Source organism: Salmo trutta, chromosome 21, assembly GCF_901001165.1.
Source record: "Salmo trutta chromosome 21, fSalTru1.1, whole genome shotgun sequence".
In the NCBI taxonomy this organism is placed as follows: domain Eukaryota; kingdom Metazoa; phylum Chordata; class Actinopteri; order Salmoniformes; family Salmonidae; genus Salmo; species Salmo trutta.
Window position 1 is genome coordinate 47,006,953 of NC_042977.1, and position 24,481 is coordinate 47,031,433.

The 24,481-nt window shown below is 45.4% G+C and overlaps 1 protein-coding gene across 1 annotated transcript in view; it reads left to right on the forward strand.

Moving 5' to 3' along the window:
• vav3b (vav 3 guanine nucleotide exchange factor b) overlaps positions 1 to 24,481 on the forward strand; it is a 134,143-nt gene that overhangs the window by 73,351 nt on the left and 36,311 nt on the right. The window contains exon 20 of the mRNA XM_029705968.1: positions 3,277 to 3,407. Within this exon, the coding sequence (XP_029561828.1) occupies positions 3,277 to 3,407 (131 nt within the window). The remainder of the gene's footprint in view (positions 1 to 3,276; positions 3,408 to 24,481) is intronic.

Here is a 24,481-nt window from a genome sequence, read left to right on the forward strand (position 1 = left end):
GTTGATGTTTGAGAACGACAGGGTGTTTTCCATGGTCACGGCAATGTTCTTCACACCTTGGAGTTGTCGACCGTGATGGAGAGGTCTTTGAGCGGGCAGGCCTTGCCCGGGAGGAAGAGCAGCTCCGTCTTTTCGAGGCTGAGGTTGAGGTGGTGTGCCGACATCCAAGCTGAGATACACAGATCCTCTCCACGCCACCTGGTAGGAGCGGCCTGCCAGGTAGGATGCAATCCAGGAGTGTGCAGAGCCTGAGACACCCAGCCCTGAGAGGGTGGAGATGAGGATCTGATGGTTCATATTGTTGAAGGCAGTGGATAGATCTAGGAGGATGAGAACAGAGGAGAGAGAGTCAGCTTTAGCAGTGCAGAGAGCCTCCATTACACAGAGAAGAGCAGTTTCGTTTGAGTGACCCATCTTGGAGCCTGACTGGTTAGGGTCCAGAAGATGGTTCTGAGAGCGATAACGAGACAGTTGGTCAGAGACAGCAAGCTCAAGTGTTTTGGAATTGAAAATACATCAGAGTGGTTGAGGAGGGGAGCGACTCTGGCCATCTAGAAGTCATATGTCCTCTCATCTGTCTGTCCACAGCTCTATTTTATTTATTAATTTTATTTCACCTTTATTTAACCAGGTAGGCTAGTTGAGAACAAGTTCTCATCTACAACTGCGACCTGGCCAAGATAAAGCAAAGCAGTGCGACACAAACAACAACACAGAGTTACACATGGAATAAACAAAACATACAGTCAATAACACAATAGAAAAAAATTAAGTCTATATACAGTGTGTGCAAATGGCATGAGGAGGTAAGGTAATAAATAGGCCATAGGAGCGAAGTAATTACAATTTAGCAAATTAACACTGGAGTGATGGATGTGCAGATGATGATGTGCAAGTAGACATACTGGTGTGCAAAAGAGCAGGAAAGTAAATAAAAACAATATGGGGATGAGGTAGATAGATTGACTGGGCTATTTACAGATGGGCTGTGTACAGCTGCAGCGATCGGTTAGCTGCTCAGATAGCTGATGTTTAAAGTTAGTCAGGGAAACATAAGTCTCCAGCTTCAGCGATTTTTGCTATTCAGTCCAGTTATTGGCAGCAGAGAACTGGAAGGAAAGGCAGCCAAAGGAGGTGTTGTCTTTGGAGGTGACCAGTGAAATATACCTGCTGGAGCGTGTGCTACGGGTGTGTGTTGTTATCGTGACCAGTGAGCTGAGATAAGGTGGAGCTTTACCTAGCATAGACTTATAGATGACCTGGTGCCAGTGGGTTTGGCGACCAATATGTAGTGAGGGCCAGCCAACGAGAGCATACAGGTCGCAGTGGTGGGTGGTATATGGGGCTTTGTTGACAAAATGGATGGCACTGTGATAGACCGCATCCAGTTTGCTGAGTAGAGTGTTGGAGGCTATTTTGTAAATGACATCGTCCAAGTCGAGGATCGGTAGGATAGTCAGTTTTACGAGGGTATGTTTGGTGGCGTGAGTGAAGGAGGCTTTGTTGTGAAATAGGAAGCCAATTCTAGATTTAATTTGGGATTGGAGATGTTTAATATGAGTCTGGAAGGAGAGTTTACAGTCTAGCCAGACACCTAGGTATTTGTAGTTGTCCACATATTCTACGTCAGAACCGTCCAGAGTAGTGATGCTGGACGGGCGGGCAGGTGCAGGCAGCGAACGGTTGAAAGCATGCATTTAGTTTTACCTGCGTTTAAGAGCAGTTGGAAGCCACAGAAGGAGAGTTGTATGGCATTGAAGCTTGTCTGGAGGTTAGTTAACACAGTGTCCAAAGAGGGGCCAGAAGTATACAGAATGGTGTCGTCTGCGTAGAGGTGGATCAGAGAATCACCAGCAGCAAGAGTGACTTTGTTGATATATACAGAGAAAAGAGTCGGCCTGAGAATTGAACACTGTGGTACCCCCATAGAGACTGCCAGAGGTCCAGACAACAGGCCCTCCGATTTGACACACTGAACTCTATCAGAGAAGTAGTTGGTGAACCAGGAGGGACAGTCATTTGAGAAACCAAGGCTGTTGAGTCTACCATATCCCTGTCTCAGCATGTGTCTTCTCCTCTGTCTGTCCCCAGGTCTACCATATCCCTGTCTCAGCATGTGTCTTCTCCTCTGTCTGTCCCCAGGTCTACCATATCCCTGTCTCAGCATGTGTCTTCTCCTCTCCTCTGTACCCAGGTCTACCATATCCCTGTCTCAGCATGTGTCTTCTCCTCTGTCTGTCCCCAGGTCTACCATATCCCTGTCTCAGCATGTGTCTTCTCCTCTCCTCTGTCTGTACCCAGGTCTACCATATCCCTGTCTCAGCATGTGTCTTCTCCTCTGTCTGTCCCCAGGTCTACCATAGCCCTGTCTCAGCATGTGTCTTCTCCTCTGTCTGTACCCAGGTCTACCATATCCCTGTCTCAGCATGTGTCTTCTCCTCTGTCTGTCCCCAGGTCTACCATATCCCTGTCTCAGCATGTGTCTTCTCCTCTCCTCTGTACCCAGGTCTACCATATCCCTGTCTCAGCATGTCTTCTCCTCTGTCTGTCCACAGGTCTACCATAGCCCTGTCTCAGCATGTGTCTTCTCCTCTGTCTGTCCCCAGGTCTACCATATCCCTGTCTCAGCATGTGTCTTCTCCTCTCCTCTGTACCCGGGTCTACCATATCCCTGTCTCAGCATGTGTCTTCTCCTCTGTCTGTCCCCAGGTCTACCATATTCCTGTCTCAGCATGTGTCTTCTCCTCTGTCTGTCCCCAGGTCTACCATATTCCTGTCTCAGCATGTGTCTTCTCCTCTGTCTGTCCCCAGGTCTACCATATCCCTGTCTCAGCATGTGTCTTCTCCTCTGTCTGTCCCCAGGTCTACCATAGCCCTGTCTCAGCATGTGTCTTCTCCTCTCCTCTGTCCCCAGGTCTACCATAGCCTTGTCTCAGCATGTGTCTTCTCCTCTCCTCTGTCCCCAGGTCTACCATAGCCCTGTCTCAGCATGTGTCTTCTCCTCTCCTCTGTACCCAGGTCTACCATATCCCTGTCTCAGCATGTGTCTTCTCCTCTGTCTGTCCCCAGGTCTACCATAGCCCTGTCTCAGCATGTGTCTTCTCCTCTCCTCTGTACCCAGGTCTACCATAGCCCTGTCTCAGCATGTGTCTTCTCCTCTCCTCTGTACCCAGATCTACCATAGCCCTGTCTCAGCATGTGTCTTCTCCTCTGTCTGTCCCCAGGTCTACCATAACCCTGTCTCAGCATGTGTCTGCTCCTCTCCTCTGTACCCAGGTCTCCCCAGGATGCTGGTGATCAGAGACTACTGTGGCATCCCCTCTCCCCAGAGTGCCCCCCCGTTGACCATCCATGCTGGGGACATCATCGAGCTCATCTGTGCCGACCTACACAGCTCCTGGTGGCAGGTGGGTGACGACTCAGTCAGACGGAAGGAACGTATGCTTCAATGTGTGTGCACGTCTGTGTGTCTGTGTCTGTGTGTGTGTGTGTGACCTCACTCCTCATTAAACTGCTGTGATTTAACCCACACATTCAGTCGTCATGCTCTTCCAGTTCATTCCAGGTGAATCACCACAGAAGCGTTACATAGAGGTCAGCGTTAAGAGGAGATAGTGGGCGGTAGTTGGTAACCCACACACGCACAGCTCTGTCAATTGATTTCTTCAGCCAGGAGTGATGAAACTCCTGCTGTGCATGAGGAATGTGTGTGTGTGTGTATGTGGTTTTGTGTATGCTTTCTGTTGTCTTCCTTGCCTCTTCTGATTAGATCTGTGAGAGCAGAGAAGTTGATCTAGCCAATTAGTGACTTAAATTGATTAATCAAGTGCTACACACACAGAGAGAGAGAAACTAAACTGAATCAGACATATGGACTCTGCAGAGAAGGACTCTGCAGAGAAGGAACTAACTGTAACACATTCTCACACACAGGTACATTAGTGACTGTCTAATGTGGCTATATTGTAGCCATACTGTTACCATTTGTTAGTTTTATAAAAAAGTTAATCCTTTTTTTGGCAACTTGTAAGTATTTTTTAAACCTCCCGCTTTGGGCAGGACGTGTCAATGTGTAATTTATACAGAATTACTTTTTTACCTCAATTAGCAACGAATTCCCTAGTTTGAAAGCGATTGTTTTCTGCATGCTATGCGGCACCATTTCCCCCACTTTTTCCCCCACGTGGGCCACCCACTAGCAATTCGAGTTTCTGCCAATGACTTTCAACACCTCGCCAAATGAGCGACAGCTAGCAAGATGCCCACACAGCAGAGCGAGGGAGAGAGAGATCAATGGTGACATTATGGCTATAATATAGCCACATTAGACGGTCACGAATGTGCCTGTATGTGAGAATGTGTTACAGTTAGTTCCTTCTCAGTAGAGTCCTTCTCAGTAGAGTCCTTCTCAGTAGAGTCCTTCTCTGCAGAGTCCTTCTCAGTAGAGTCCTTCTCAGTAGAGTCCTTCTCAGTAGAGTCCTTCTCTGCAGAGTCCTTCTCTGTAGAGTCCTTCTCTGTAGAGTCCTTCTCTGTAGAGTCCTTCTCTGCAGAGTCCTTCTCTGCAGAGTCCTTCTCAGTAGAGTCCTTCTCAGTAGAGTCCTTCTCTGCAGAGTCCTTCTCTGTAGAGTCCTTCTCTGTAGAGTCCTTCTCTGTAGAGTCCTTCTCAGTAGAGTCCTTCTCAGTAGAGTCCTTCTCTGCAGAGTCCTTCTCATTAGAGTCCTTCTCTGTAGAGTCCTTCTCTGTAGAGTCCTTCTCTGCAGAGTCCTTCTCTGTAGAGTCCTTCTCTGTAGAGTCCTTCTCTGTAGAGTCCTTCTCAGTAGAGTCCTTCTCAGTAGAGTCCTTCTCTGCAGAGTCCTTCTCATTAGAGTCCTTCTCTGTAGAGTCCTTCTCAGTAGAGTCCTTCTCTGTAGAGTCCTTCTCTGCAGAGTCCTTCTCTGTAGAGTCCTTCTCTGTAGAGTCCTTCTCTGTAGAATCCTTCTCTGTAGAATCCTTCTCTGTAGAGTCCTTCTCTGTAGAGTCCTTCTCTGCAGAGTCCTTCTCTGTAGAGTCCTTCTCTGTAGAGTCCTTCTCTGTAGAGTCCTTCTCTGTAGAGTCCTTCTCTGCAGAGTCCTTCTCTGTAGAGACCTTCTCAGTAGAGTCCTTCTCTGCAGAGTCCTTCTCTGTAGAGTCCTTCTCTGTAGAGTCCTTCTCTGTAGAATCCTTCTCTGTAGAATCCTTCTCTGTAGAGTCCTTCTCTGTAGAGTCCTTCTCTGCAGAGTCCTTCTCTGTAGAGTCCTTCTCTGTAGAGTCCTTCTCTGCAGAGTCCTTCTCTGTAGAGTCCTTCTCTGCAGAGTCCTTCTCTGTAGAGTCCTTCTCTGTAGAGTCCTTCTCTGTAGAATCTTTCTCTGTAGAGTCCTTCTCTGTAGAGTCCTTCTCTGTAGAATCCTTCTCTGTAGAGTCCTTCTCTGTAGAGTCCTTCTCAGTAGAGTCCTTCTCTGTAGAGTCCTTGTGTCTGAATCAGTTTAGTTTCTCTCTATTTCACTTTTGATTATTATCTATTTCATTTGCTTTGGCAATGTTAACATATGTTTCCCATGTCAATAAAGCCCCTTGAATTGAATTGAATTGATCACTGACGTGGTGCACGTATCTGCACGTATGTGACGAAGTACACCATTTTCAGGGACCACTTTTGGCTCGTGAGTTTCAGAACTTCTGGTTAAAAAGTATACAAAAGTACGGAATAATCTCTCACTGATCTCTAACTAACTGATAAAACACACAACGTGGCTATGAAATGGTTGCTAAGAGACCATTAATAAACCTACTGGACGAAGAGTTGAGTTGAAAAGTGTGAAAGTTTGGCGTGGTCACCATGGTTACCATGAACTCTGTATAGGCTATGTCCCCTGGGAGGTGGTAGCCTACTCCGAATTTGGTGAATGATAGTGCACATTTGCAAATGTGTTTATTTTATCCATTCAGTATCCATAACGACGTTCTAATAAGGATACTTAATCTTCCAACGGGTTCCCCCAAGAGTTCTAAAGGATAGGATTACAGAACATTGAGATTTCATATCCCCTGTTCTATCCTGAAGGCAATTATATCACTTGTCTCTCGCTCTCTCTCTCTCGCGCTCTCTCTCTCTCTCTCGCTCTCTCTCTCTCGCTCTCTCTCTCTCGCTCGCTCTGTTTCTCGCTCGCTCTGTTTCTCGCTCGCTCTGTTTCTCGCTCGCTCTCTTTCTCCCTCGCTCTATTTCTCTCTCTTTGTCGCTCTTTCTCTCGCTCTCTTTCTCTCTCTCTCTCTCTCTCTCTCTCTCTCTCCCTCTCTCTCTCTCTCTCTCTCTCTCTTTCTCTTTCTCTTTCTCTCGCACCCCCTCCCTGTGTCAGCCAGGACAATGTAATCAATCAATGTAATTTAATTTGATCCTTCAGGGTGGCTCCTGTTTACTGCACCAGGGTAATAAGTTTAATCTTTATCATACGCTTACGAGGGCGTAACAAATAGAGAGGGGCTCTCCACAGCTTTCAGATGAAATGTTATTAAGCTGAATGAATCATCGAGATGGGCTTCAGATTCACTTTTCAATCTAATGTATGTTTTGAAGAGGAGTTGCATGGGGCTAAGACACACTTCATACTGTAATAAAGGGGTGAGAGAGAGAGAACAAACACCCAGGGAGATACACAACATGCCCTTAGTTTCAGGACTGGATCTTAGATTGACATAACAGACTGATTTCATGAAGCTGGGTTTGCGTTCCTCGATAAAAGCTGGCTCAGGTTGTGTCGGTGAGAGACTTTATCCTGATGATTTTGATAAACCCCCCCCCAGTCAATCAGTCAGTTTCAGTCCTGCTTGAAACGGTGAATGTAACACAATAGTTTAGTATTTCAGTGAGAGTCACTCAGAGGGCTTCCACTGTTCTGGGATTCATCAGATTTATTATTTAGTGGTAAACCAGCCTGTTGTATTTTTTTCAATTTAATTTAACTAGGCAAGTCAGTTAAGAACAAATTCTTATTTACAATGACGTCCTACACCGGACAAACCCAGACGACACTGGCCCGCCTTATGGGACTCCCAATCACAGCCGGTTGTGATACAACCTGGAATCAAACCAGGGTGTCTGTAGTGACACCTCTAGCACTGAGATGTAGTGCCTTAGACCGCTGCGCCACTCGGGAGCCCGATATCCAACGACTCGCCACTGAAGTATGCTCTGGAGCTATGATTAACTGGAGGTGTGTGTGTGTGTGTGCGTGCGTGCGTGCGTGTGTGTGTGTGTGTGTGATGCGCGTGCTAGCTGTTTGTTTACACGCACCCGCCCAAAATTGCTAATACCCATCTGCAACCGCCCAAATATATGTGATAAAATCCCTGCACCCGACCCTAACCCGCTAATATAGAAACGGTGCTGTGCAGTCAGAGATGGGAGAACTATCTTTTGGAAGGCCTCTTTTAGATAGGCCTATGTTTCTGCTTATAATTTCAGACATTTTGGTTGACATTTTATTAAGTCAAATTATTAGATACATACAGCTTCTCTTCTGTCATTACTTGTTCCCCTAGAAGACTGAATAAACTCTTTCTCACCAGAATAATGTAATAAAACCATAGAATGTATGCTTCAATAAAGTTGGTTAGTTTTTGTCTTTCCTCGTTCATCTCTGCTTCTCTGACGCAGCAAAGACCTTTTTAGGGAATAAATTATTTATTTTTAAATACTGGAAAGATTTTCCATGCAAAATGTCCAGTTCGACCTAACAAGTATTTGATAAGATTTCAGTGTGGATGTATATTTTGTGGTTGAAATACTATCAGGTTGTATGATGCTGATAAAGATAGCACCGCCACCTTTAGACACGGTCCCTAACCGCAGTATAAGGTTTTATGATGCTGATAAAGATAGCACCGCCACCTTTTAGAGACGGTCCCTAACTGAGCTATCAGGTTTTATGATGCTGATAAAGATAGCACCGCCACCTTTTAGAGACAGTCCCTAACTGAGCTATCAGGTTTTATGATGCTGATAAAGATAGCAACGCCACCTTTTAGAGACGGTCCCTAACTGAGCTATCAGGTTTTATGATGCTGATAAAGATAGCAACGCCACCTTTTAGAGACAGTCCCTAACTGAGCTATCAGGTTTTATGATGCTGATAAAGATAGCACCGCCACCTTTTAGAGACAGTCCCTAACTGAGCTATCAGGTTTTACGATGCTGATAAAGATAGCAACACCACCTTTTAGAGACGGTCCCTAACCAAGCATTTTATTCTCTCAAGATGCTGAAAGAAATACATCATATTTCTCCTCTCCTGTTCCAGAGTCAAAATGTACATTTGGTGCAAAGTTTTACTGCAAGAAATGCTTAATTCTTCAGGAGTTAATATTAGGCAATGTGAGAGGTTATAGACCCAATTCAAAATCCAGATTTCAGTCAGGCTACTATTCCGTTTAACCCATCTGAACAGTGCAGTTCCCTTGACGAGCCATTTTAAAGTCCCCGTCTTGTGACTGTCAAATCTCTGTAGCGCCTCACAATCATCACACATAACATAAACCCCACACTGTCACACTTCACCAAATCTTTTCCCAAACATTAGACTACAGTTCTGACCCTGCCTTCTACTCCCCATTTCACAGCTTTTCTCTTGTTTAATTCAACTCTGACAGTGGATTGAAGTTATAACAACATTTTGGTTTTTTTCTACCCAAGTTCCCAAAAGCATTTGGCACGTTACAGTTTGGCCCTAAAGGTTAAGATGAGGCTACGTACAAACGTCAGATAAAAAGAAATGAAAGAAAACCCTCAATGTAGCCTAAACTGTAGATATGAATTGCACAAGAATGATACACTTACAGTGAGGGGAGAAAAAAAAAGTATTTGATCCCCTGCTGATTTTGTACGTTTGCCCACTGACAAAGAAATGATCAGTTTATAATTTTAATGGTAGGTTTATTTGAACAGTGAGAGACAGAATAACAACTACCGCTATGACTGAGTGTGTTAGTGTGTTAGTGACTGCTGCTTCACTGGTGTGTTAGTGTGTTAGTGTGTTAGAGTGTTAGTGACTGCTGCTTCACTGGTGTGTTAGTGTGTTAGTGTGTTAGTGTGTTAGTGACTGCTGCTTCACTGGTGTGTTAGTGTGTTAGTGTGTTAGTGACTGCTGCTTCACTGGTGTGTTAGTGTGTTAGTGACTTCTGCTTCAATGGTGTGTTAGTGTGTTAGTGTGTTAGTGACTGCTGCTTCACTGGTGTGTTAGTGTGTTAGTGTGTTCGTGACTGCTGCTTCACTGGTGTGTTAGTGTGTTAGTGTGTTAGTGACTGCTGCGTCACTGGTGTGTTAGTGTGTTAGTGACTGCTGCTTCACTGGTGTGTTAGTGTGTTAGTGTGTTAGTGACTGCTGCTTCACTGGTGTGTTAGTGTGTTAGTGTGTTAGTGACTGCTGCTTCACTGGTGTGTTAGTGTGTTAGTGACTGCTGCTTCACTGGTGTGTTAGTGTGTTAGTGACTGCTGCTTCACTGGTGTGTTAGTGTGTTAGTGTGTTAGTGTGTTAGTGACTGCTGCTTCACTGGTGTGTTAGTGTGTTAGTGACTGCTGCTTCACTGGTGTGTTACTGTGTTAGTGACTGCTGCTTCACTGGTGTGTTAGTGTGTTAGTGTCCTAGTGTGTTAGTGACTGCTGCTTCACTGGTGTGTTAGTGTGTTAGTGTGTTAGTGACTGCTGCTTCACTGGTGTGTTAGTGTGTTAGTGTGTTAGTGTGTTAGTGACTGCTGCTTCACTGGTGTGTTAGTGTGTTAGTGTGTTAGTGTGTTAGTGACTGCTGCTTCACTGGTGTGTTAGTGTGTTAGTGTGTTAGTGTGTTAGTGACTGCTGCTTCACTGGTGTGTTAGTGTGTTAGTGTGTTAGTGACTGCTGCTTCACTGGTGTGTTAGTGTGTTAGTGACTGCTGCTTCACTGGTGTGTTAGTGTGTTAGTGTGTTAGTGACTGCTGCTTCACTGGTGTGTTAGTGTGTTAGTGACTGCTGCTTCACTGGTGTGTTAGTGTGTTAGTGTGTTAGTGTGTTAGTGACTGCTGCTTCACTGGTGTGTTAGAGTGTTAGTGTGTTAGTGACTGCTGCTTCACTGGTGGGTTAGTGTGTTAGTGACTGCTGCTTCACTGGTGTGTTAGTGTGTTAGTGTGTTAGTGTGTTAGTGACTGCTGCTTCACTGGTGTGTTAGTGACTGCTGCTTCACTGGTGTGTTAGTGACTGCTGCTTCACTGATGTGTTAGTTGTTTAGTGACTGCTGCTTCACTGGTGTGTTAGTGTGTTAGTGACTGCTGCTTCACTGGTGTGTTAGTGTGTTAGTGTGTTAGTGACTGCTGCTTCACTGGTGTGTTAGTGTGTTAGTGACTGCTGCTTCACTGGTGTGTTAGTGTGTTAGTGACTGCTGCTTCACTGGTGTGTTAGTGTGTTAGTGTGTTAGTGTGTTAGTGACTGCTGCTTCACTGGTGTGTTAGTGTGTTAGTGACTGCTGCTTCACTATTGTGTTAGTGTGTTAGTGACTGCTACTTCACTGGTGTGTTAGTGTGTTAGTGACTGCTGCTTCACTATTGTGTTAGTGTGTTAGTGACTGCTGCATCACTAGTGTGTTAGTGTGTTAGTGACTGCTGCTTCACTCTTGTGTTAGTGTGTTAGTGACTGCTGCATCACTAGTGTGTTAGTGTGTTAGTGACTGCTGCATCACTGTGTTCGTGTGTTACTGACTGCTGCTTCACTGGTGTGTTAGTGTGTTAGTGACTGCTGCATTACTAGTGTGTTAGTGTGTTAGTGACTGCTGCTTCACTCTTGTGTTAGTGTGTTAGTGACTGCTGCATCACTAGTGTGTTAGTGTGTTAGTGACTGCTGCATCACTGTTGTGTTAGTGACTGTTGCTTCACTGGTGTGTTAGTGTGTTAGTGACTGCTGCATCACTAGTGTGTTATTGTGTTAGTGACTGCTGCATCACTGGTGTGTTAGTGTGTTAGTGTGTTTGTGACTGCTGCATCACTGGTGTGTTAGTGTGTTAGTGACTGCTGCTTCACTAGTGTGTTAGTGTGTTAGTGTGTTAGTGACTGCTGCTTCACTGGTTTGTTAGTGTGTTAGTGACTGCTGCTTCACTGGTGTGTTTGTTGCTTCACTGGTGTGTTAATGTGTTAGTGACTGCTGCTTCACTAGCATGTTAGTGTGCTAGTGACTGCTGCTTCACTGGTGTGTTAGTGTGTTCGTGACTGCTGCATCACTAGTGTGTTAGTGTGTTAGTGTCTGCTGCATCACTGGTGTTAGTGTCTGCTGCTTCACTGGTGTTAGTGACTGCTGCTTCACTGGCGTGTTAGTGTATTAGTGACGGCTGCATCACTAGTGTGTTAGTGTGTTAGTGACTGCTGCATCACTAGTGTGTCAGTGTGTTAGTGACTGTTGCTTCACTGGTGTGTTAGTGTGTTAGTGACTGCTGCATCACTAGTGTGTTAGTGTGTTAGTGACTGCTGCTTCACTAGTGTGTTATTGTGTTAGTGTGTTAGTGACTGCTGCTTCACTGGTGTATTAGTGTGTTAGTGACTGCTGCATCACTAGTGTGTTAGTGTGTTAGTGACTGCTGCATCACTGTGTTCCTGTGTTACTGACTGCTGCTTCACTGGTGTGTTAGTGTGTTAGTGACTGCTGCATCACTAGTGTGTTAGTGTGTTAGTGACTGCTGCTTCACTGGTGTGTTAGTGTGTTAGTGACTGCTGCTTCACTATTGTGTTAGTGTGTTAGTGTCTGCTGCTTCACTGGTGTGTTAGTGTGTTAGTGACTGCTGCTTCACTATTGTGTTAGTGTGTTAGTGACTGCTGCTTCACTAGCGTGTTAGTGTGTTAGTGACTGTTGCTTCACTGGTGTGTTAGTGTGTTAGTGACTGCTGCATCACTAGTGTGTTAGTGTGTTAGTGACTGCTGCTTCACTAGTGTGTTATTGTGTTAGTGTGTTAGTGACTGCTGCTTCACTGGTGTGTTAGTGTGTTAGTGACTGCTGCATCACTAGTGTGTTAGTGTGTTAGTGACTGCTGCATCACTGTGTTCCTGTGTTACTGACTGCTGCTTCACTGGTGTGTTAGTGTGTTAGTGACTGCTGCATCACTAGTGTGTTAGTGTGTTAGTGACTGCTGCATCACTGGTGTGTTAGTGTGTTAGTGTGTTTGTGACTGCTGCATCACTGGTGTGTTAGTGTGTTAGTGACTGCTGCTTCACTAGTGTGTTAGTGTGTTAGTGTGTTAGTGACTGCTGCTTCACTGGTGTGTTAGTGTGTTAGTGACTGCTGCTTCACTGGTGTGTTTGTTGCTTCACTGGTGTGTTAATGTGTTAGTGACTGCTGCTTCACTAGCGTGTTAGTGTGCTAGTGACTGCTGCTTCACTGGTGTGTTAGTGTGTTCGTGACTGCTGCATCACTAGTGTGTTAGTGTGTTAGTGTCTGCTGCATCACTGGTGTTAGTGTCTGCTGCTTCACTGGTGTTAGTGACTGCTGCTTCACTGGCGTGTTAGTGTATTAGTGACGGCTGCATCACTAGTGTGTTAGTGTGTTAGTGACTGCTGCATCACTAGTGTGTCAGTGTGTTAGTGACTGTTGCTTCACTGGTGTGTTAGTGTGTTAGTGACTGCTGCATCACTAGTGTGTTAGTGTGTTAGTGACTGCTGCTTCACTAGTGTGTTATTGTGTTAGTGTGTTAGTGACTGCTGCTTCACTGGTGTATTAGTGTGTTAGTGACTGCTGCATCACTAGTGTGTTAGTGTGTTAGTGACTGCTGCATCACTGTGTTCGTGTGTTACTGACTGCTGCTTCACTGGTGTGTTAGTGTGTTAGTGACTGCTGCTTCACTAGTGTGTTAGTGTGTTAGTGACTGCTGCATCACTAGTGTGTTAGTGATTGCTGCTTCACTGGTGTGTTAGTGTGTTAGTGACTGCTGCATCACTAGTGTGTTAGTGTGTTAGTGACTGCTGCATCACTGTGTTCGTGTGTTACTGACTGCTGCTTCACTGGTGTGTTAGTGTGTTAGTGACTGCTGCATCACTAGTGTGTTAGTGTGTTAGTGACTGCTGCATCACTGTTGTGTTAGTGACTGCTGCATCACTAGTATGTTAGTGACTGTTGCTTCACTGGTGTGTTAGTGTGTTAGTGACTGCTGCATCACTAGTGTGTTATTGTGTTAGTGACTGCTGCATCACTGGTGTGTTAGTGTGTTAGTGTGTTAGTGACTGCTGCATCACTGGTGTGTTAGTGCGTTAGTGACTGCTGCTTCACTAGTGTGTTAGTGTGTTAGTGTGTTAGTGACTGCTGCATCATTGGTGTGTTAGTGTGTTAGTGACTGTTGCTTCACTAGTGTGTTAGTGTGTTAGTGACTGCTGCTTCACTGGTGTGTTAGTGTGTTAGTGACTGTTGCTTCACTAGTGTGTTAGTATGTTAGTGACTGCTGCATCACTGGTGTGTTAGTGACTGCTGCTTCACTAGTGTGTTATTGTGTTAGTGTGTTAGTGTGTTAGTGACTGTTGCTTCACTGGTGTGTTAGTGTGTTAGTGACTGCTGCATCTCTGGTCTGTTAGTGTGTTAGTGACTGCTGCTTCACTGGAGTGTTAGTGTGTTTGTGACTGCTGCTTCACTGGTGTGTTAGTGTGTTAGTGACTGCTGCATCACTAGTGTGTTAGTGTGTTTGTGTCTGCTGCATCACTGTGTTAGTGTGTTAGTGACTGCTGCTTCACTATTGTGTTAGTGTGTTAGTGACTGCTGCATCACTAGTGTGTTAGTGTGTTAGTGACTGCTGCTTCACTCTTGTGTTAGTGTGTTAGTGACTGCTGCATCACTAGTGTGTTAGTGTGTTAGTGACTGCTGCATCACTGTGTTCGTGTGTTACTGACTGCTGCTTCACTGGTGTGTTAGTGTGTTAGTGACTGCTGCATTACTAGTGTGTTAGTGTGTTAGTGACTGCTGCTTCACTCTTGTGTTAGTGTGTTAGTGACTGCTGCATCACTAGTGTGTTAGTGTGTTAGTGACTGCTGCATCACTGTTGTGTTAGTGACTGTTGCTTCACTGGTGTGTTAGTGTGTTAGTGACTGCTGCATCACTAGTGTGTTATTGTGTTAGTGACTGCTGCATCACTGGTGTGTTAGTGTGTTAGTGTGTTTGTGACTGCTGCATCACTGGTGTGTTAGTGTGTTAGTGACTGCTGCTTCACTAGTGTGTTAGTGTGTTAGTGTGTTAGTGACTGCTGCTTCACTGGTTTGTTAGTGTGTTAGTGACTGCTGCTTCACTGGTGTGTTTGTTGCTTCACTGGTGTGTTAATGTGTTAGTGACTGCTGCTTCACTAGCATGTTAGTGTGCTAGTGACTGCTGCTTCACTGGTGTGTTAGTGTGTTCGTGACTGCTGCATCACTAGTGTGTTAGTGTGTTAGTGTCTGCTGCATCACTGGTGTTAGTGTCTGCTGCTTCACTGGTGTTAGTGACTGCTGCTTCACTGGCGTGTTAGTGTATTAGTGACGGCTGCATCACTAGTGTGTTAGTGTGTTAGTGACTGCTGCATCACTAGTGTGTCAGTGTGTTAGTGACTGTTGCTTCACTGGTGTGTTAGTGTGTTAGTGACTGCTGCATCACTAGTGTGTTAGTGTGTTAGTGACTGCTGCTTCACTAGTGTGTTATTGTGTTAGTGTGTTAGTGACTGCTGCTTCACTGGTGTATTAGTGTGTTAGTGACTGCTGCATCACTAGTGTGTTAGTGTGTTAGTGACTGCTGCATCACTGTGTTCCTGTGTTACTGACTGCTGCTTCACTGGTGTGTTAGTGTGTTAGTGACTGCTGCATCACTAGTGTGTTAGTGTGTTAGTGACTGCTGCTTCACTGGTGTGTTAGTGTGTTAGTGACTGCTGCTTCACTATTGTGTTAGTGTGTTAGTGTCTGCTGCTTCACTGGTGTGTTAGTGTGTTAGTGACTGCTGCTTCACTATTGTGTTAGTGTGTTAGTGACTGCTGCTTCACTAGCGTGTTAGTGTGTTAGTGACTGTTGCTTCACTGGTGTGTTAGTGTGTTAGTGACTGCTGCATCACTAGTGTGTTAGTGTGTTAGTGACTGCTGCTTCACTAGTGTGTTATTGTGTTAGTGTGTTAGTGACTGCTGCTTCACTGGTGTGTTAGTGTGTTAGTGACTGCTGCATCACTAGTGTGTTAGTGTGTTAGTGACTGCTGCATCACTGTGTTCCTGTGTTACTGACTGCTGCTTCACTGGTGTGTTAGTGTGTTAGTGACTGCTGCATCACTAGTGTGTTAGTGTGTTAGTGACTGCTGCATCACTGGTGTGTTAGTGTGTTAGTGTGTTTGTGACTGCTGCATCACTGGTGTGTTAGTGTGTTAGTGACTGCTGCTTCACTAGTGTGTTAGCGTGTTAGTGTGTTAGTGACTGCTGCTTCACTGGTGTGTTAGTGTGTTAGTGACTGCTGCTTCACTGGTGTGTTTGTTGCTTCACTGGTGTGTTAATGTGTTAGTGACTGCTGCTTCACTAGCGTGTTAGTGTGCTAGTGACTGCTGCTTCACTGGTGTGTTAGTGTGTTCGTGACTGCTGCATCACTAGTGTGTTAGTGTGTTAGTGTCTGCTGCATCACTGGTGTTAGTGTCTGCTGCTTCACTGGTGTTAGTGACTGCTGCTTCACTGGCGTGTTAGTGTATTAGTGACGGCTGCATCACTAGTGTGTTAGTGTGTTAGTGACTGCTGCATCACTAGTGTGTCAGTGTGTTAGTGACTGTTGCTTCACTGGTGTGTTAGTGTGTTAGTGACTGCTGCATCACTAGTGTGTTAGTGTGTTAGTGACTGCTGCTTCACTAGTGTGTTATTGTGTTAGTGTGTTAGTGACTGCTGCTTCACTGGTGTATTAGTGTGTTAGTGACTGCTGCATCACTAGTGTGTTAGTGTGTTAGTGACTGCTGCATCACTGTGTTCGTGTGTTACTGACTGCTGCTTCACTGGTGTGTTAGTGTGTTAGTGACTGCTGCTTCACTAGTGTGTTAGTGTGTTAGTGACTGCTGCATCACTAGTGTGTTAGTGATTGCTGCTTCACTGGTGTGTTAGTGTGTTAGTGACTGCTGCATCACTAGTGTGTTAGTGTGTTAGTGACTGCTGCATCACTGTGTTCGTGTGTTACTGACTGCTGCTTCACTGGTGTGTTAGTGTGTTAGTGACTGCTGCATCACTAGTGTGTTAGTGTGTTAGTGACTGCTGCATCACTGTTGTGTTAGTGACTGCTGCATCACTAGTATGTTAGTGACTGTTGCTTCACTGGTGTGTTAGTGTGTTAGTGACTGCTGCATCACTAGTGTGTTATTGTGTTAGTGACTGCTGCATCACTGGTGTGTTAGTGTGTTAGTGTGTTAGTGACTGCTGCATCACTGGTGTGTTAGTGCGTTAGTGACTGCTGCTTCACTAGTGTGTTAGTGTGTTAGTGTGTTAGTGACTGCTGCATCATTGGTGTGTTAGTGTGTTAGTGACTGTTGCTTCACTAGTGTGTTAGTGTGTTAGTGACTGCTGCTTCACTGGTGTGTTAGTGTGTTAGTGACTGTTGCTTCACTAGTGTGTTAGTATGTTAGTGACTGCTGCATCACTGGTGTGTTAGTGACTGCTGCTTCACTAGTGTGTTATTGTGTTAGTGTGTTAGTGTGTTAGTGACTGTTGCTTCACTGGTGTGTTAGTGTGTTAGTGACTGCTGCATCTCTGGTCTGTTAGTGTGTTAGTGACTGCTGCTTCACTGGAGTGTTAGTGTGTTTGTGACTGCTGCTTCACTGGTGTGTTAGTGTGTTAGTGACTGCTGCATCACTAGTGTGTTAGTGTGTTTGTGTCTGCTGCATCACTGTGTTCGTGTGTTACTGACTGCTGCTTCACTGGTGTTTTAGTGTGTTAGTGACTGCTGCATCGCTAGTGTGTTAGTGTGTTAGTGACTGCTGCTGCACTAGTGTGTTAATTTGTAGTTGTATTTACAGTGCATTTGAAAAGTATTCAGACCCCTTGACTTTTTCACATTTTGGAAAAAGTATTTTTCTATTCTAAAATGTTATGTTACATTACAGCCTCATTCTAAATGGATCAAATTGTTTTTTTCCCCCCCCTTCATCAATCTACACACACTTCTTCTAAACTTCTTGATGGAGGAATGATGGAGTGATGATGGAGTGATGATGGAGTGATGATGGAGTGATGATGGAGGAATGATGGAGTGATGATGGAGTGATGATGGAGTGATGATGGAGTGATGATGGAGTGATGATGGAGTGATGATGGAGTGATGATGGAGGAATGATGGAGTGATGATGGAGTGATGATGGAGTGATGATGGAGGAATGATGGAGTGATGATGGAGTGATGATGGAGTGATGATGGAGTGATGATGGAGTGATGATGGAGGAATGATGGAGTGATGATGGAGGAATGATGGAGGCCACTGTGTTCTTGGGGACCTTCAATGCTACAAACATGTTTTGATACCCTTCCTGTGCCTCGACACAATACTGTTTCAGAGCGCTATGGACAATTTCTTCGACCTCATGGCTTGGTTTTTGCTCTGACATGCACTGTCACCTGTGGGACCCTATTTAGACAGGTGTGTGCCTTTCCAAATCATGTCCAATCAATTTAATTTACCACAGGTGGACGCAAATCAAGTTGTAGAAACATATCAAGGATGATCAATGGAAACAGGACGCACCTGTGCTCAATTTTGAGTCTCATAACAAAGGGTCTGAATACTTATGTAAATAAGGTATTTCTGTTTTTTTTTATTATACATTTGCAAAAATTTCTAAAAACCTCTTCTCGCTTTGTCATTATGGGGTATTGTGTGTAGATTGATGAGGGAATAAACAATTTTAATACATTTTAGAATAAGGCTATAAGGTAACAAAATGTGGAAAAAGTCAAGGGGTCTGAATACTTTCCAAATGCACTGTATTAATGATATTAGTTAATTAATTAGACCCTTTAAAAAATATATATATATTCTGGACTATCTGGAGCTTCCCCTTCATAAGCTTCGATAAGCCCCCAAACCAGTAAATACTAGCGTAGACAAAATGGCATTGAATGGGGGCAGTGGCAAGCCCTCTCATGGAGTCTTTAACAAGCAGCTTGGACTTTCTAGCCAATATCTTAGTCCTGGCAATAACATTCCCTAGCACTTTAGTGGTCATGTGTCACAGATTCCCCCGGTACTGCTGCTCATTCCGTGCACCAGTTCCGGAGGTCTACTTCATCAGCCTCTAGGGGTCACTGAACTGTCACATTACATTTACATTTTAGTCATTTATCAGACGCTTTTATCCAGAGCGACTTACAGTAGTGACATTTCATTTTATGCATTTTTAAAAAATTGTAATTTTTTTGTACTGGCCTCCCGTGGGAATCGAACCCACAACACTGGCGTTGCAAACACCATGCTGGCGTTGCAAACACCATGCTCTACCAACGCATACCTGATTCCAATTCCCATGATTAGTAATTGTATATTTGTGTGCCTTCTGTTTACCATTGTCTTGTCGGTTAATGTTCCCAAGTCCCGTTGGTCTGTGCTTTGTTATCTCGGCTTTCGCGCTGCGTGTATTGTTGTGCATTTGTTATTACGGGTCTCGCCCTGTGTAGTGTATTACGGGTCTCGTTCTGTGTAGTGTATTACGGGTCTCGCCCCGTGTAGTGTATTACGGGTCTCGTTCTGTGTAGTGTATTACGGGTCTCGCCCCGTGTAGTGTATTACGGGTCTCGTTCTGTGTAGTGTATTACGGGTCTCGCCCCGTGTAGTGTATTACGGGTCTCGTTCTGTGTAGTGTATTACGGGTCTCGTCCTGTGTAGTGTATTACGGGTCTCGTCCTGTGTAGTGTATTACGGGTCTCGTCCTGTGTAGTGTATTACGGGTCTCGTTCTGTGTAGTGTATTACGGGTCTCGTTCTGTGTAGTGTATTACGGGTCTCGTCCTGTGTAGTGTATTACGGGTCTCGTTCTGTGTAGTGTATTACGGGTCTCGTCCTGTGTAGTGTATTACGGGTCTCGTTCTGTGTAGTGTATTACGGGTCTCGTCCCGTGTAGTGTATTGCGGGTCTCGTCCTGTGTAGTGTATTACGGGTCTCGTTCTGTGTAGTGTATTACGGGTCTCGTCCCGTGTAGTGTATTACGGGTCTCGTCCTGTATAGTGTATTACGGGTCTCGCCCTGTGTAGTGTAGTGTATTGCGGGTCTCGTTCTGTGTAGTGTATTTCGGGTCTCGACCCGTGTAGTGTATTGCGGGTCTCGTCCCGTGTAGTGTATTGCGGGTCTCGTTCTGTGTAGTGTATTGCGGGTCTCGTTCTGTGTAGTGTATTACGGGTCTCGTCCCGTGTAGTGTAGTGTATTGCGGGTCTCGTTCTGTGTAGTGTATTACGGGTCTCGTCCCGTGTAGTGTATTACGGGTCTCGACCCGTGTAGTGTATTACGGGTCTCGTCTCGTGTAGTGTATTACGGGTCTCGCCCCGTGTAGTGTATTACGGGTCTCGTCCCGTGTAGTGTATTACGGGTCTGGCCCCGTGTAGTGTATTACAGGTCTCGCCCCGTGTAGTGTATTGCGGGTCTCGTCCTGTGTAGTGTATTACGGGTCTCGTCCTGTGTAGTGTATTACGGGTCTCGTCCTGTGTAGTGTATTACGGGTCTCGTCCTGTGTAGTGTATTACGGGTCTCGTCCTGTGTAGTGTATTGCGGGTCTCGTTCTGTGTAGTGTATTACGGCTCTCGCCCCGTGTAGTGTATTACGGGTCTCGTCCTGTGTAGTGTATTACGTATCTCGTTCTGTGTAGTGTATTACGAGTCTCGTCCTGTGTAGTGTATTACGGGTCTTGTCCTGTGTAGTGTATTACGGGTCTCGCCCCGTGTAGTGTATTGCGGGTCTCGTTCTGTGTAGTGTATTACGGGTCTCGCCCCGTGTAGTGTATTACGGGTCTCGTCCCGTGTATTGTATTACGGGTCTCATCCCGTGTAGTGTATTACGGGTCTCGTCCCGTGTAGTGTATTACGGGTCTCGTTCTGTGTAGTGTATTACGGGTCTCGTCCCGTGTAGTGTATTACGGGTCTCGCCCCGTGTAGTGTATTACGGTTCTCGTTCTGTGTAGTGTATTACGGGTCTCGTTCCGTGTAGTGTATTAAGGGTCTCGCCCCGTGTATTGTTGTGCATTTGTTATTACGGGTCTCGCCCCGTGTAGTGTATTACGGGTCTCGTCCCGTGTAGTGTATTACGGGTCTCGTCCCGTGTAGTGTATTACGGGTCTCGTCCCGTGTAGTGTATTACGGGTCTCGTCCCGTGTAGTGTATTACGGGTCTCGTCCCGTGTAGTGTATTACGGGTCTCGTCCCGTGTAGTGTATTACGGGTCTCGTCCCGTGTAGTGTATTTTGGGTCTCGTCCCGTGTAGTGTATTTCGGGTCTCGTCCTGTGTAGTGTATTACGGGTCTCGTCCCGTGTAGTGTATTACGGGTCTCGTCCTGTGTAGTGTATTACGGGTCTCGTCCTGTGTAGTGTATTACGGGTCTCGTTCTGTGTAGTGTATTACGGGTCTCGTCCCGTGTAGTGTATTACGGGTCTCGACCCGTGTAGTGTATTACGGGTCTCGTCTCGTGTAGTGTATTACGGGTCTCGTCCCGTGTAGTGTATTACGGGTCTGGCCCCGTGTAGTGTATTACAGGTCTCGCCCCGTGTAGTGTATTGCGGGTCTCGTCCTGTGTAGTGTATTACGGGTCTCGTTCTGTGTAGTGTATTACGGGTCTCGTCCTGTGTAGTGTATTGCGGGTCTCGTCCTGTGTATTGTTGTGCATTTGTTATTACGGGTCTCGTCCCGTGTAGTGTATTGCAGGTCTCGTCCTGTGTAGTGTATTACGGGTCTCGTTCTGTGTAGTGTATTACGGGTCTCGTCCCGTGTAGTGTATTACGGGTCTCGTCCTGTGTAGTGTATTACGGGTCTCGTCCTGTGTAGTGTATTACGGGTCTCGTCCTGTGTAGTGTATTGCGGGTCTCGTTCTGTGTAGTGTATTACGGCTCTCGCCCCGTGTAGTGTATTACGGGTCTCGTCCTGTGTAGTGTATTACGTATCTCGTTCTGTGTAGTGTATTACGAGTCTCGTCCTGTGTAGTGTATTACGGGTCTTGTCCTGTGTAGTGTATTACGGGTCTCGCCCCGTGTAGTGTATTGCGGGTCTCGTTCTGTGTAGTGTATTACGGGTCTCGCCCCGTGTAGTGTATTACGGGTCTCGTCCCGTGTATTGTATTACGGGTCTCATCCCGTGTAGTGTATTACGGGTCTCGTCCCGTGTAGTGTATTACGGGTCTCGTTCTGTGTAGTGTATTACGGGTCTCGTCCCGTGTAGTGTATTACGGGTCTCGCCCCGTGTAGTGTATTACGGGTCTCGTTCTGTGTAGTGTATTACGGGTCTCGTTCCGTGTAGTGTATTAAGGGTCTCGCCCCGTGTATTGTTGTGCATTTGTTATTACGGGTCTCGCCCCGTGTAGTGTATTACGGGTCTCGTCCCGTGTAGTGTATTACGGGTCTCGTCCCGTGTAGTGTATTACGGGTCTCGTCCCGTGTAGTGTATTACGGGTCTCGTCCCGTGTAGTGTATTACGGGTCTCGTCCCGTGTAGTGTATTACGGGTCTCGTCCTGTGTAGTGTATTACGGGTCTCGCCCCGTGTAGTGTATTACGGGTCTCGTCCTGTGTTGTGTATTACGGGTCTCGTCCTGTGTAGTGTATTACGGGTCTCGTCCTGTGTAGTGTATTACGGATCTCGTCCTGTGTAGTGTATTACGGGTCTCGTCCCGTGTAGTGTATTACGGGTCTCGTCCCGTGTAGTGTATTACGGGTCTCGTCCTGTGTAGTGTATTACGGGTCTCGTCCTGTGTAGTGTATTACGGGTCTCGTCCTGTGTAGTGTATTACGGGTCTCGTCCTGTGTAGTGTATTACGGGTCTCGTTCTGTGTAGTGTATTACGGGTCTCGCCCCGTGTAGTGTATTACGGGTCTCGTTCTGTGTAGTGTATTACGGGTCTCGTTCTGTGTAGTGTATTACGGGTCTCGTTCTGTGTAGTGTATTACGGGTCTCGTTCTGTGTAGTGTATTACGGGTCTCGTTCTGTGTATTTATTATTTTGGGTTACAACTCTGTGTGTTTGGTATACGTGTTTGTTTTGGGCTTCGTCCCTGTGTCTTTTCATGGGATGTTGTATATTTTGGGTGGAGTATTAAACCCCCATATTACGAATTCCTGCACCAGTCATGTATACAACGTGACATCATGCTCCCACCTCCCAAGCTTCCATAAATGATGCATCCCAGGTAGCTAACAGTGGTTTTAGTCGTTAGCACCTCACCCCTATAGCTCCACTCTGATTTCAAAGGACATACACAATTTAGGTCTGGACCCAAAATGAATTGCCTCAGTTTTACCTAAGTGCAGAGATCGTTTATTATCTCCAAGCTAGTTGCTAATGTTAGTAAGCTCTCTGCTAAGTATGCTCTCCAACACAGTTTTACTTTTGTGAGACACCAGAAGTGTAGAGTCATCCGCATAAAGGAAAAGACAGCAAGAACAAGCATCTTTCATATCGTTTAAATACAGTAAAAACAGTAGAGGCCCAAGCACGCGCCCCTGCGGAACGCCACAACTCAATGGTTTTGCCTGAGACAGTGAACCATTAACCTCTAATACTTGCTCCCTACCTGACAAATAAGACTTTACCCAGCCTAGAGGGATACTGCTCAACCCCAGTACCTCCAGTTTAGAAGACAGTGGTTAACTGTATCAAAGGCCTTCTGCAGGCCAAGCAGTACCATTCCACAGAGATTTTCCCTCATCAATCTCTTTCCTGATGAAGTCAGTCAAGTAAAGTAGACATGAATCAGTGGAGTATGTTTTTCTAAAACCCGACTGAAAATCAGACATTAGACCCTGTTTGTTGACATATTCATAAATTTGCTCATGTACAATTCTCTCCAGGATCGTTGATGTTACACTGAGGATAGATACAGGTCTGTAATTCCCAGGGTCAGACTCTATCCCCTTCTTATAGAGAGGTATAGCTTTAGCTTCTTTCATGTCCCTGGGAGAGATGCCTTGTTCCAAGGGAGAGATTAGCGATATGTGTAATGCAGGGGGCAATTTTCTCAGAGCATTTAAGCTGCTAGCATACTGGCTATTTTAGCTGTTGCTACCTTTGCAAAAATAAAAATAGTTTTGCTGAACCCCTAACTCGGCATAATACTTCTTGACTTGTTTGTTTCCGTACAAACCAGAACTGGTGGGCAGCTTGCTGGTGGCAGAACTGAAAAAATAAAAAACCTCTGCTTTATCGTATAACTTCTCCCGCCTGATGTTCAGTCCAATACTGTTTAATGTGTTTTTGGTACTACAGCCTAGTTCCTTAAATTATTTCCAAAGCTTTTTAGAGTACTTTTTGTTCTCAATAATTTTATCAGCAAAATAACACCTCTTAGCTTCATCCATAGTGCTCTGTGCCTCATTTCTGTGACGTTTATATAGAACAAAATCAGGCTGCTCTTGAGAGTTTTTAAATTTCTTAAAGGCCTTATTCCATTAGCGGCTTCCAAGGCAGCAGATAATCTTCCTGGGGTACAGCAACATTAAGACAGTTATATACAGTTTCAAATGTGACATTACATTTCATAACACTTTACCCAATACATTTAGCATGTTCCCTCAGGCCACTACTCCACTATCACATATTTACAATACAACATCCATTTGTACGTGTGTGCAGAGTGCATGTCTTATCATGTGTATGTGTGTCTGTGCCTGAGTGTGTCTCTTCACAGTCCCCCCTGTTCCATAAGGTGTATTTTTATCAGTTTTTTAAATCTGATTCTACTGCTTGCATCAGTTATCTGATGTGGAATAGAGTTCCATGTAGCCATGGCTCTATGTAGTACTGTGCGCCTCCCATAGTCTGTTCTTGACTTGGGGATTGTGATGAGACCTTTGGTGTCTTGTGGGGTATGTATGGGTATCTGAGCTGTGTGCTAGTAGTTCAAACAGACACCTCGATTAATTCAGCATGTCAACACTTCTTACAAAAACAAGTAACGATGAAGTCAATCTCTCCTCCACTTTGAGCCATGAGAGACTTACATGCATATTATTCATGTTAGCTCTCCTTGTACATTTAAGGGTCTGCCGTGCTGCCCTGTTCTGAGCCATTTGCAATTTTTTGAGGTCCCTCTTTATGCACCTGACCACATGACTGAACAGTAGTCCAGGTGAGACAAAACTAGAGCCTGTAGGACCTGCCTTGTTGATAGTGTTGTTAAAAAGACAGAGCATCTTAGCTACTGTTGTATCAACAGGTTTTGACCATGACAGTTTACAATCCAGGGTTACTCCAAGCAGTTTAGTCACCTCAACTTGCTCAAGTTCCACATTATTTATTGCAAGATTCGGTTGAGGTTTAGTGAATAA